This window comes from Schistocerca serialis, chromosome 3 (genome assembly GCF_023864345.2).
Source record: "Schistocerca serialis cubense isolate TAMUIC-IGC-003099 chromosome 3, iqSchSeri2.2, whole genome shotgun sequence".
Taxonomy (NCBI): domain Eukaryota; kingdom Metazoa; phylum Arthropoda; class Insecta; order Orthoptera; family Acrididae; genus Schistocerca; species Schistocerca serialis.
In genome coordinates this window covers 445,798,765-445,812,718 of record NC_064640.1, presented here as the reverse complement: position 1 = coordinate 445,812,718, position 13,954 = coordinate 445,798,765, and the positions used below count along the sequence as shown (strand labels likewise).

General features: G+C 44.7%; 1 protein-coding gene across 2 annotated transcripts in view; it reads right to left on the bottom strand.

Moving 5' to 3' along the window:
- The window catches only part of LOC126470342 (sodium- and chloride-dependent GABA transporter 1), a 381,315-nt gene that overhangs the window by 138,141 nt on the left and 229,220 nt on the right, over nt 1–13,954 (bottom strand). For both annotated transcript variants that reach the window (XM_050098132.1, XM_050098131.1), the window contains exon 2: nt 11,735–12,247. In XM_050098132.1, coding sequence (XP_049954089.1) covers nt 11,735–12,140 — 406 coding nt within the window. In that variant the 5' untranslated portion in view covers nt 12,141–12,247. The remainder of the gene's footprint in view (nt 1–11,734; nt 12,248–13,954) is intronic.

The window sequence follows — 13,954 nt, the reverse complement described above, 5'->3', positions numbered from 1 at the left end:
TGCGCCCGCTTACAGCAACCCGGTAGCAATCTGTACTTCAGCAAGCCAATGCACGACCCTATCGCACCCGAAGTGAGTCACAATTGTTTGAGGACCATTCCAGAGGTATGAGGGAGCATGTGTGGCCCTAACAGATTACATGACCTAAATCCTATTGAAGCTCACATGTGACGCCATAGAGCGAAATCAGAGCGTTTGGACCTAGTACTGACCATCGAGCGGAATTAAAATGTCTTGGACCTAACCTCGACCAATCTCCGAGCTCTGTTGGTGGCTGCTGAGTGCTCACGGTTTAGATGTCTTGTGAAGTTCAGGCATGACAAAAGGTGGCCACCATAGGGGCGAAAGATAGTACTGCATACTTTTAGTTTGGTGTCTCTAATTTAACTTCTTGTTAATATACGAGGTGCATTCAAGTTCTAAGGCCTCCGATTTTTTTTTCTAATTAACTACTCACCCGAAATCGATGAAACTGGCGTTACTTCTCGACGTAATCGCCCTGCAGACGTACACATTTTTCACAACGCTGACGCCATGATTCCATGGCAGCGGCGAAGGCTTCTTTAGGAGTCTGTTTTGACCACTGGAAAATCGCTGAGGCAATAGCAGCACGGCTGGTGAATGTGCGGCCACGGAGAGTGTCTTTCATTGTTGGAAAAAGCCAAAAGTCACTAGGAGCCAGGTCAGGTGAGTAGGGAGCATGAGGAATCACTTCAAAGTTGTTATCACGAAGAAACTGTTGCGTAACGTTAGCTCGATGTGCAGGTGCGTTGCCTTGGTGAAACAGCACACGTGCAGCCCTTCCCGGACGTTTCTGTTGCGGTTCCAGACTGAAGCGCCTAGACCGCACTGCCACACCGGCCGGCCATTTTCGTAGGATGCACCTGTTACCGTAGTGCCCTTTGGAATGCAATGGGTAAGGATTACGCCCTCGCTGTCCCAGAACAAGGACACCATCATTTTTTCAGCACTGGCGGTTACCCGAAATTTTTTTGGTGGCGGTGAATTTGTGTGCTTCCATTGAGCTGACTGGCGCTTTGTTTCTGGATTGAAAAATGGCATCCACGTCTCATCCATTGTCACAACCGACGAAAAGAAAGTCCCATTCATGCTGTCGTTGCGCGTCAACATTGCCTGGCAACATGCCACACGGGCAGCCGTGTGGTCGTCCGTCAACATTCGTGGCACCCACCTGGATGACACTTTTCGCATGTTCTGGTCGTCATGCAAGATTGTGTGCACAGAACCCACAGAAATGCCAACTATGGAGGCGATCTGTTCAACAGTCATTCGGCGATCCCCCAAAACAATTCTCTCCACTTTCTCGATCGTGTCGTCAGACCGGCTTGTGTGAGCCCGAGGTTGTTTCGGTTTGTTGTCACACGATGTTCTGCCTTCATTAAACTGTCGCACCCACGAACGCACTTTCGACACATCCGTAACTCCATCACCACATGTCTCCTTCAACTGTCGATGAATTTCAATTGGTTTCACACCACGCAAATTCAGAAAACGAATGATTGCACGCTGTTCAAGTAAGGAAAACGTCGCCATTTTAAGTATTTAGAGCAGTTTTCATTCTCGCCGCTGGCGGTAAAATTCCATCTGCCGTACGGTGCTGCCATCTCTGGGACGTATTGACAATGAACGCGGCCTCATTTTAAAACAATGCGTATGTTTCTATCTCTTTCCAGTCCGGAGAAAAAAAAATCGGAGGCCTTAGAACTTGAATGCACCTCGTATATTGACCTTTAAAACATATATCGTTGTAGCAACTGATGATTAGGGACAAACGGAGGTCAAGGGAAATAAAGAACTCCGCCGACGAGAAAATGAAAGGCTGCATCAAACACTTAACTTGTCTAATACAAAAAACTGCATTTCGATTGTTTTAAATAATACGCTGTTAAAACCAACTGTTACAGCATTGGCGCTAAACCATCTGTTAAAGCATTGGCGCAGGAACTATTCCTGAATCCCCACCTGCAATGGGCCAGATTCTGTGTGCAACGATGAACACGCACAGGGTGATGTGTAGACATTCTCTAATCATAACGTATTCCGCTCAGGGACTGGGTGTTGCGTTGTCTTAATCATCATCATCATCTCATCCCCATCGACGTGCAAGTCGTCGAAGTGGCATCAAATCGAAAAACTTGCACCCAACGAACAGTCTACCCGACGGGAGGCCCTTGTTTTCTTTTTTTCCTTTATTGAGTTTCGATTCCCCCCAAAGCGGGCGGGCTAGTAGCAGCTTAGTACGCCGCTCTTCAGCCTACAGACTTTGTTTGAAAAAAATGAAGATAATAAATAATAAAATCAGGTGCTAAAATCGGTAACTTAAATGGTAAAATGTCGGAAAATTGTCGAACTTAAAACATAAAACAAAGGGTTGGTGATGCTAATAAAATACACAGGAAGCAGACACGTAAAACAATAGACAATTTAAAAACACGGTGACAATCTGGTTTCTGTTCGCAAGAGATATAAAAATCACACCCAGAGACAGCATGATTTCCGTTTGCAACAATTTGGAAAGATGCACAACACTGAACACTCATTTGAACACTGCATTAAAAAGTTGTCACAAATATGACACACCACAGCTGAGAGCAGACAGGGGTACCCTGGACAGATGATGGGAAAGAAAAGGGGGGAGGAGAGGAAAGACGAAGTGGGGGGGGGGGAGGGTGAGAAGGAGCTGACAGAGGACGAGGACTCATAAGAGGGTGAGGGGCTGGGCAGACGCGAGAGGGAGTGGGGAAAGGCAAAGGAGAGGAATGCAAAAGGACTCGGAGGGGGAGGGGGAGAAGGGAGGCAGAGAGAGGGTAGGTGGGGAAAAAACAGGATGGAAGGGGGTTAAGAGGGAGCCTGGGGAAAGAACAGAGGAAAGGAGGGGGAGATGAGGATAAGAGTTGATAGGAGGGATAAATGGAGGGAGAGATGGCATCATCTGGGAGGTGGAGTTGATGGAAGCCACCTTGGGAAAGGAGATGAAGGGTGTAGAGATGGAGGGTAGGGGGGACACAACAGTGAAGGCGCGGCAGAGAGCGGTGATTGGAGAGGAGAGGCGCAACTAGGGGATGAGGGGGATCAAGGCGGCGGGAGATGTAGAGTATGCGGATATGTTCGAGGAATAGGAGCAGATGAGGGAAAGGAATCAGGTCATAGAGAATCTGCATATGGGAAGGGAGGCGTATATGGAAGATGAGGTGGATTGCATGGTGCTCAAGGATCTGGAGGGACTTATAGAATTGAATTTGGTGGAGGGGGGGGGGGGCTGATATCCAGGTGGGACTGGCATAACAGAGGAGAGGCCCTAACACATGACATTTATTTATTTACCATAACGTATGATATTGCTCAGATAGTAATGCGGGACGACATGTATCTGTTTAGCTTATCATACGCGTAATATAACCAAACTTTTGTGCATATGTTAATATTTTATCGCTTATTTTAAAGTGGCATTCGATTGTTGTTGGAACGCTGTGAGCGAGCTGAGACGATCAAAAAGGCTGCTCAGGACCGTTACATATACTATGTGACCAAAAGTACGCCGACACCTCTCTGTAATTCGGATTTTACCACTGTATGTGACGAGAGGTGGAGCCTCCAGTATAAAAGGAAGCGGGGAGTACTGTATTGGCAGAAGAGAAGCAGTACAGGATGTTGTGTCGGTCAGGAGAGCTCATGACTTCAAACTCGAACTAGGCATTCTATGTCACCCGAGTAACAAATCCATCAGGAACATTTTAACCCTTTAAAGGTTGCCCAGCTCGACTGTTGATGGTGTGATTGTAATGTGGAAACTTAGAGGAACAACTACAGCTAATCTAAGACAAGGCTTCGTTACGTAGTGACAGACAGTGACCGTCGAGCACTGCGGAGAGTGGTTGTAAAAACATCGCATGAAATCAGCCAACAGTGAAGTATGAAGGAGATGGTGTTACGGTATAGAGGTATTGTGTGTTGTTAGTTGTGGCCCCCTTATAGTGCTTAAGAAAACGCAAAATGCAGAAGGATACGAACACACTTTACGGAATTGTGCAATGCATACAGGAGGGGAACAGTTCGGAGACGATGATGTTTGTTTCATCATGACAATATATCCTGTCATAAAACAGCATCTGTGAGATAGTGGTTTGTGGGCAATAACATTTCTGAGATGGACTGGCCTGCCAGGAGCCCCGATCTAAACCTAACGGAACACGTCTGGGATGAGTTACAATCTTGCTCCTGGCGCCAGCGTCCTACATCACTACCATCTTTGTTTTCGGCTCTTGAAGTAGAATGAGCTGCCATTCCTCCACATACTGAATGTCAGACACCTCACTGAAATTGTTCCTAGAGAGTTCAGCAGTCATGAAGGTGAAGTGTGGACAAAAATGGTTCAAATGGCTCTGAGCACTATGGTACTTAACATCTGAGGTCATCAGTCCCCTAGACTTAGAACTACTTAAACCTAACTAACCTAAGGACATCACACACATCCATGCCCGAGGCAGGATTCGAACCTGCGACCGTAGCGGTAGCGCGGTTCCTGACTGTAGCGCCTAGAACCGCTCGGCCACCTCGGCCGGCATCCCGTATTAATGTCCACTAATAGTTGTCTGTATACTTTTGATTAGATAATATAGATGCTGTTTTCTCATTGGTGATTACGGTTGAGTACAAGTTAGATGACGACATATTCAAAAATCCCCAAAATCTATAAAATATACAATTTTTCTGTACCTAAATGCTTCAAAGTGCTTCATTCCAGAAAACGTACACCTGGATCAGCTATCGTATAATAGTTCAAAACACTCCTCGGAATCAGACATATTACAGCTGAGCACCATGCGATTGCGCAGGAGGTCATTAAAAAAGTAGCAATTTGTTTATGGAAATATTTCTTGAGAAGTTTTATTCTAATGAACTGCCGTAGTGATATTATTTGCCGGCCGGTGTGGAAGAGCGGTTATAGGCGCTACAGTCTGGTACCGCGCGACCGCTACGGTCGCAGGTTCGAATCCTACCTCGGGCATGGGTGTGTGTGATGTCCTCGGGTTAGTTAGGTTTAAGTCGTTCTAAGCCCTAGGGGACTGATGACCTCAGAAGTTAAGTCCCACAGTGCTCAGAGCCATTTGAAACATTTGATATTATTTTACTTTTGTCCGTGCATAGCAATGGCAAAACAATGGTCTGTGTCTAACCAGCACAGCGGCATAGTTCAGATGAATGCCGAATTAGATGCACGAGACCTCTATATAAAGGTGAAGATTAAGTTACGAAACACACGTACAACATTAATAAACCAGTCTATGACTGATCACGACAAATAGAGTATTCTTTTTATGCTCCTGGAATCCCCCTATTAGAAATAGCCTTCAACAGAATTCGTGGAACTTTATCCTTTCAGTTTCATTTTTGACCATACAAAAGGCAGAAATTAGAAAAAAAAAATCGCTCTGAGCACTATTGGACTTAACTTCTGAGGTCATCAGTACCCTAGAACTTAGAACTACTTAAACCTAACTAACCTAAGGACATCACACACACCCATGCCCGAGGCAGGATTTGAACCTGCGACTGTAGCGGTCGCGCGGTTCCAGACTAGCGCCTAGAACCGCTCGGCCACCCTGGCCGGCGCAGAAATTAGCAGTTTCATCGTAAGCTGAATAGTGTTACTGCAGTGTGATTACTAACCACTACCTGTCAAACTGTTTTCTTTCCGTGAGAAACTGTTTTCAGTACGATGTGCAGATGATGCTAAAGGATTAAAGGATGTTCAAACAATCATGTACAATGCTTTGAAGAAACTCATAGACATTGACTTCTGTGCAAGTCACTGATCATTCCCAGTGTATTTACGCGGAAGATTTAGGGGTTGGTTTCGTCAGTGGTGAAAGTAGACGAGCGGTTGTGCCGATGTGTGTGAATTGAGCGATGGTGGAGTGTGCGCTTTTTACAAATTTCTTCACTGACTGATAATTTGTGCTACTCCAGGAAAAACTGAAACAGAAAGGGAGTTTTGAGAAGTACCTTGATAACTCGTCGCTACGAGCACTGACCGCAAAAGATGTGTTACCAGATTCGTGTTTCGATCCGGAAGATAATCCTGATCCATCACGAAATTTCATAAGAGTGTATGCTGCGCTGCACAGTGAAAGATTCATCCCGGAAACAACCCTAAGACTGTGAATAAGCTATTTCTCCGCGTTGTCCTTTCTTTCAAGATTGCTATTCTAGAAAGGTATGCAGCAAAGCTTCTGTAAAGTTTGGAAAGTGGGGCAGATGCGCTGCAGAAATAAAGCTATGTCCTGGGCAGTATCTGTATGGTTTAATTGATAAAAGCACATCCCTCGAAGATACCGGGTTCGTGTTCCCACCCGGTACACAGTTTCAGTCCGTCAGGTAGTTTCATTGATGCTACTCAAATACTTGTGATTTGTTTATTACATATTTCCATAAGCTTCTGTCAAATCTACAGAGTCTCAGATCATGTTTTCCATAGCATTGCACAGAACCATATGTTTATAGGCTTTTCGCTAAAAGACATTTCTCCCATAAGACGTTACCACAAATTTAACATTTTTAACATTTCTAAATTCTGTGACGAACAATCTCGACTACTTGCAACCGTTTTTCAATTCTGGAATAACCGAAACGTCACTGGATAATGTCATGTTTTGCATTCTGCCAGTGACTGCGTGACGCTTAGCACGTAGCTACAAATGTCTGCAGACAGTCCAAGGGCTGCTGAAGAGAAACAACAGGATGCTGAAAGAATTCCGAATAGTGCCATAGAAGTTCCATCACGACAATGTTTGGAGTTGGTTAAACAAAACCAGCCCCTGCGCATGAGTACAGTTAGAGAATTATAACTTAAACATTGTTAAATTTGAAAACTATACCCATATAGAATGAATGAAACACCACGACTGTAAAATTGAAAGTAGGCCAAGCTGATCTCTAGCTGTATGTTTTTAAGTTGCTGTCGAACGTATTGAATGATGTGGCACAGTAATTAAGTCACTGTACTGGAGTTTAGGAGGAATAGAGTTCGATTCTCAATCCAGCTGTTCCGCTTCCCATTTTATGTGGTTTCATTTCTTCACGTAAATCCTGGAGGTGACCATTATGTTTTCTTCCTCCAATTCATTGGGTTACTGGTCCGTCTTTAATAATATTTACGTCGACGAGACATCAGACTAAGTTCTCACCACGTTAGGCACCAGTTCCTCTCGCCAACAAACAATGAGGAAAGAATGATTTTCTCTCCAAAGGTCATTTTCGAATTCTACTATTAGCATCTGTTTATTTCTGAGATGTACAATACTTTTATCTCTCGAGCGACAAGAAATCGTTTGCCATTCTACTACACACTCTCCAGAATTCATTAATACTAAACTTGTTCATTTTTAAAAATTTATCGCGTAACTTTTTCTCTCTAGTTTTGATCATCTGCCTATCCGGTATGAACATCAATGTTCCGTTCTACTTCGTGTATTGAAGCTAATCATCATGCACAAAATTTATCTTATCAGATGAAACGTAGTAGCTGTTATATTGGTGATATTGTAAGTGCCGCCTGCAGGTAGAAGCAGGTTGCATTTCTACACGGACGGTTCGAGAATATTTTTTCACACAAGCGACGTATCATTTGGTACCACTCCCGCTGCCCTTTTCTTCCTCGTACACTTTTACCTGTGACAGTTTACGCTACAAATTGTGATAAACGCTGTATACAAATCTCGCTCTTGACGATCCTCTCAGCTTGACGCCCCAACCGGTAGTTTGTGTCGTTTCGGCCATAAACCCGTCCTACATGTGTAGCCAAAGTTGGTCTAGGAAACGAAGTAGCAGCAGTGCCTCTTGACGGAAAGGAGAACACCCAGCAGTTAAAAGGATAGATTGTTACAGGATGTTTCAAAAGGATCTATCCAATTTTACAAGTCTGTATCTTCTACGTGAATGTAGATAGAAACTTTCCCAATGTAAGAGTATGGGGAACTCAGCAGCAACATACCACACTGCAGTACGTGAGACAGTCTCCAAATCTTTATGTGATTTGCTTCTTTTCCCTTAGAAATGAAAAAATGATTAAAGCTGTTTTAAAAGAGGGTTACAGGAATGACACACCTGGGTATTTCGGAGATCTAATTTTTTCCATAAGCTCTAGAACACGTCGAAATATTCATTATACAACGAGACGAAACACCTCCTCACTGTCACCTGCATGTGAAAGCGATTCCTAACGAGTTGTCTCAAAGAAGTGTCAGCCGTAAACGATGTACGGATCTAGCATTACACCATAGGCCTTCAGTGGCGCTTTATCTCACGGTATGTGATGTTGTTTTGCGAGAATTTGTCAAAGACTCCGCATATGTGCCCCGCCCCCCCCCCCCCCCTTCCAACAACTTTGAGTGGAGTGCGTCACTGCATAGCAACAACAGTGAATGCAGCATCGTCAGACACCTCGCAAAAAACTGTCGGACGAGTTTGATCATCGCCTGGATGTACGTACGGTGGACCCAGATTGGACATTTGTGAAAAGTGAATGGAAACTTTGATGCTAAATGTAATTATAAAAAGTACTAAGACATTGCATGTGCATGCACGTAAAAGATATACTAATGTGAAATAGGATGTTTCTTAGGTAGTCCTAAGAAAAAGTTAAAATTTACTACAGATTTCTGTGTTGATTTATGTAGAAGGTATCGTATAAATCTTTTTGAAACTCACTGCATTTTAAGTGCAAGACCAAGGATCATGTAAGTTTGTTGTTGTTGTGGACTTCAGTCTGAAGACTGCGTTGGTGCAGCTATGCACGCAACTCTATCTTTTGCAAGTCCCTTCATCTCTGCATAGCTCCAGTTATGTACACCCATTTGAACTTGCTTACTGTATTCAAGCCTTGGTCTCCCTCTACAATTTTTACCCACCTCATTTCCTTCCATTACGTAACTGACAAGTCCTTGATGCCTCAGGATGTGTCCTATCAATCGATCCATTCTGTTAGTCAAGTTGTGCCATAAATTTCTTTTTACATCAGTTTGATTATTGTCCACGTTTCACTTCCTTACAAGGCTGCACTCCAGACAAATACCCTCAGAAAAGAATTCCTAACATTTAAATTTATAATAGATGTTAATATATTGCTCTTTTTCAGAGACAGTTTTCTTTCTGTTGCCAGTCCGCATTTTATATTCTCTCTACTTCAGCCATTGTAAGTTATTTTATTTCAGAAATGCCAAAACTCACCTGCTTCTTTTAGTTCTCATTTCATAATTTTAATTCCTTTAGTATCTTCTCATTTAATTGGATTACACTCTATTACTCTTGTTTTAGTTTTGTTGGTGTTCTTCTTATAATCTGTTTTCAAGACGCTAACCATTCCGTTCAACTATTCCCCCAAATCCTTTGCCGTTTTTAACAGATCCGGAATGTCATCGGTAGAATTTAAAATTTTTATTTATCCTCCATGAACTTAAATTCTCTTCCCAACCGAGCGAGGTGGCGCAGTGGTCAGCACACTGGACTCGCATTCGGGAGGACGACGGTTCAATCCCGAGTCCGGCCATCCTGATTTAGGTTTTCCGTGATTTCCCTAAATCGCTCCAGGCAAATGCTGGGATGGTTCCTTTGAAAGGGCACGGCCAACTTCCTTCCCCGTCCTTCTCTAATCCGATGAGACCGATGACCTCGCTGTTTGGTCTCTTCCCCCAAACAATTCAATCCAATCCAATCTCTTCCCAAGTACTTTATTGGTTTCTTTACCGATTGCTCAATGTGCAGTTAGAATAACATCGAGGACGGGCTACAACTCTGTCTCACTCCCTTCTCAACTACGGCTTCATTTTCATGTCCTACGATTTTTAAACTGCAGTCTAGTTTCTGTAAAAGCTGTAAACACCCTTTCGCTCCATGCATTCGATCCATATTATCTTCAGAATTTCGAAGAGTGTACTCCAGTCGACAAGGTCAAAAACTTCCTCTATATCTACCAATGCTATAAAGGTTGGTGTGCCTTTCTTCAACTTACACTGAACAGCCAGAACATTATGACCACCTACCTAATAGCTGGTATGTCAACTTTGAACGTTTAACAGTGGCGATGCGTCGTTGCTTGGAAGCAATGAGGCCTTGGTAGATCGCTGGAAGGAGTTGGCACTACATCTGCACACAAAAGTCACCCCTCGTAAATTCCAGGAGGGGAACGATGAGGTCCGACGCCACATTCAATCACATCCCAGATGTGTCCGATCGCGTTCAGATATGAATTGGGGGGGGGGGGGGGCAGTATATCAATTGGAACTCGCAACAGTGTTTCTCGAATCACTCCATTACACTTCTGGCCTTTTGATGGCGCATTATCGTGTTGAAAAATGCCACTGTCGTCGGGAAACTTGGTCGTCATGAAGGGTTGTACCAGTGTACGATAGTCCTTGGCCGTCATGGTGCCTTGCACAAGCTGCACTGAACCCATGGATGCCCACGTGAATGTTCCCCAGAGCATAATGGAGTCGCCGCCAGCTTATCTCCGCCCGCGGTACAGGTGTCAAGGAGCTGTTCCCCTGGAAGAAGAAGGATTCGCGCCATCTCATAGGTATCATGAAGAAGGTATCGGAATTCATGAGACCACGCAAAGCTCTGCCACAGCGCCAACGTGCAGTGCCAATGGTCGCGTACCCTTTTCAGTTGTAGTTGTCGATGTCGTGTTGTTAACTTTGGCACTTATATGGGTCGTCGGCTGCGGAGGCCCATTGTCTGGAGTGTTCGGTTCACTGTGTGTTCAGACAGACGTCTACTCCGCCCAGAATTAAGGACTGGTGATAGTTCTGCCACAGTTCGCTGCCTTCCTTGTTTTACCAGTCTGTCAAGGCTACGACGTCCGACATCTGTAATGAGGAATGGCCGTGCAACCGCACGTCGTCTGGACGTGGTTTCACTTTGATTTCGCCACGTGTTGAAGACACACACCACAGCGCTCCTCGAGGACCCGACAAGTCGTGCAGTTTCCGAAATGCTCGTGCCGAACCTTTGGGCCATCACAGTCTGCCCTCAATCAAATTCAGACAGACCGCACTAGTTCCCCATTCTACAGAAGGACAGCACTCTGGCTGACACTACATACACCTTGCGTGTGTCTGACTACCACTCATTCCTCGTCAGATGACGCTGACTGGTTTATATCGATAGTGGGTTGGTGGTCACAGTGTTCTGGCTTATCAGTGTATATTCTGTAAGTCGTAGGATCAGTTTCCTCGCGTGTTCCTACATTTCTCTCGAGCCTAAAGTGATATACTCAGGGGCTGGCTTCTACCAGTTGTTCCATTCTTCCGTAAATAATTCGTGGCAAAATTTGGAAGTATAACTTATTAAACTTTAATATTTATTTAGTTTTCTGTGGCAGTCACGTATAATCTTCAATTGTGACTATTTTAGAACGCTACCATTCATTTTCAAACCAAAGCACGCGTCTCTATTATTTAACTATAACATAATTTCAATGGAACATTCTAAAGACTTGTTTATACACCAGGTCAACATAACAAATGGTATATTAAAATAAGTAGTAAATACATTGAGTTGCTGGCTCTTTGCACCCAACGCAATGGTGGAACTATGTAAAACAAGAAAGAAAACCTGACATGCAATGCGTACAAATGGAATCGAGATAGAAAAAAAGATGACCGTGCCAAATGGTCATGGCGGGTAAGTGTCCATACAAAGAAAGTGTGCTTACCCTTGAAGAGGGGCGCGATCCGGAAGACGCCGAGCCCGCCGATGGTGAGCATCTGGCCGAGGGCGAGCTCCATGAAGAACATGGGGATGCCGGCGAGGACGAGCGTGAGGAAGTAGGGGATGAGGAAGGCGCCGCCGCCGTTCTTGTAGCACAGGTAGGGGAAGCGCCACACGTTGCCCAGCCCGATGGCGAGCCCCACGACGGACAGGATGAAGTCCAGCTTGCCCGCCCACGTGCCGCGCTCGGGCAGCGGCTCCGACGTCTTGCCGCCCCCGACGGCGGCGGCCGCGCCGGATCCGGTCGTCACCTCGACCGCCTCGAGCAGCGCCGAGCCGCCGCACTGGTTCATCTCGAGCGACAGCAGCTGCTTCTCGTTGCCCAGCGGGCTGCCTCGCGGGTCTGTCATCGTTTGCAGGTCGTCGCTCGCCGCCGCGCTGCCGGTCTCTGCTGCTGCTGTGTGCTGCTGCTGGTGGCGGTGGCCGCTAGTGGCGCATCCCCACTGCCGCTGCCCACCTGCGCACACACGCACACACACTTCCTGTACGTCGCGGTACTTTCCACTTCCAACTGCATTTCTTTACTTAGAAACTGCCCAACATGGCTCCAAGACTGCTGATTTTCAACTCGTGAAGAGAACGCGGCAAGTGCTATCCTGATTTCCCAGAAACTTTGCTCAGTGGAAAAGTGGTCAAAATAAGCGAACACCTGTGTCGGGATATCGGTAGATATTCGAACGTTTCAGAGAGAACTACGGTGAAAGTTTTCGAGGTACTTTATATACCTTATGAGTGAGTAAGTAGCTGAAACGGAGTGGTGGCGCAGTGGCTTCACACTTTTGCGCCCCGTGTTCGAGCCCCGATTATTATTTTTGGTTTTCCTTTATCTATCCATTTCCGTAGAAGATTGCTACACGAATGTTTTACGTTGTATACTGAAATAACGTCGTTTTCGGTGAAAATTCTGGAGTGTATGTTGACTCATAATCAAACGCCAGCGACAGTTTTCGGAAAAGAAATACGTTATCTGTGGTTTATCGTAAAATGATTGCCAGCGTGTGAAATCTTCACCTGTGTTAACGACGTTTCTTTCTCCAGTGAGATTCATTTGAAGAAATGTCACTGTGGCAAACCTGTCTTCGTGCGGCGCTCGTTGTGTACGGAATTTCTATGTTTCGACTGTTTCTACGATCGGTATCATTCGATGGAATGCGCCAAATCTTCCTAAGGAATGAGCATAAGAATAAAGTATAAGAATGAAGAATTGACATAAGAATGGACTAGAAGAATATGAATATTTAAAAAAGACTGTAACCCCTGAAAATACCATACACACATATATTATACAATACATGTATGACAATTGTTGTGAAACCAAGGCGTAATTTTACAATTAATATAACGCCCTTTTATACCATATCTTGATGAGAAACATTCGTCTAATAACCTTCCAAGGACAAGAGTAGATAAATGAAAATAAGATAAAATAAACTAAAACTATAACCAGGTTTGGAACACTGGACGTAAAAGTGGAAGGCAGCGACGCTAGCCACAACTCACCAATAAAGCTGAACTTATTGAGCGCAGAAAGACATCTAAATGACAACGGAAATACTGACCGTTGTTTCCTCAGAAACGGTCAAGTATCTACGGATAAGCTGAGACACATGTTTGCATATTCTGAAATGTCTTCCACTAAGCGTAGTTTCTGGGAAATCCCGTTATGGCACTTGGGTGTTCTCCTCGTCAGTCATTAAGGTGGCAGAATGAACCAGAATTCCACAGACGAGAGACGGCAGATACACGAGTCATCTGAGTAAACGGGCCCAGAAACTTCAAGAAAATACACCCAGAAAATCACCGAGTATACTATCGTTGACCGCCCTCTTGTACGAACACTCGATAATAGTAATTCGACATTCGCATTCCCAACTGTACAAATTAACTGATGTGTTCGAGATAAGAGAAACCTTTTTATTTGCAAAGCAGTAAGGAAGGACGGAAGTAAGATGAGGTTTTAATGTCCCGTCAACGACTAGGTCGTTAGAGATGGTTAGGGTGGACGAGGAAGGAAATCTAACGTGTCCTTTTCAAAGAAATCATCTACGCCTACATTTACATCTATAAAGATACTCTGTAAATCATGAAGTATATACTGCACCGTCTCTAGTGTTAGGGTTTATTCCCGTTACAATCATTCGCGAAGGGCGGGAAAGACGATAAT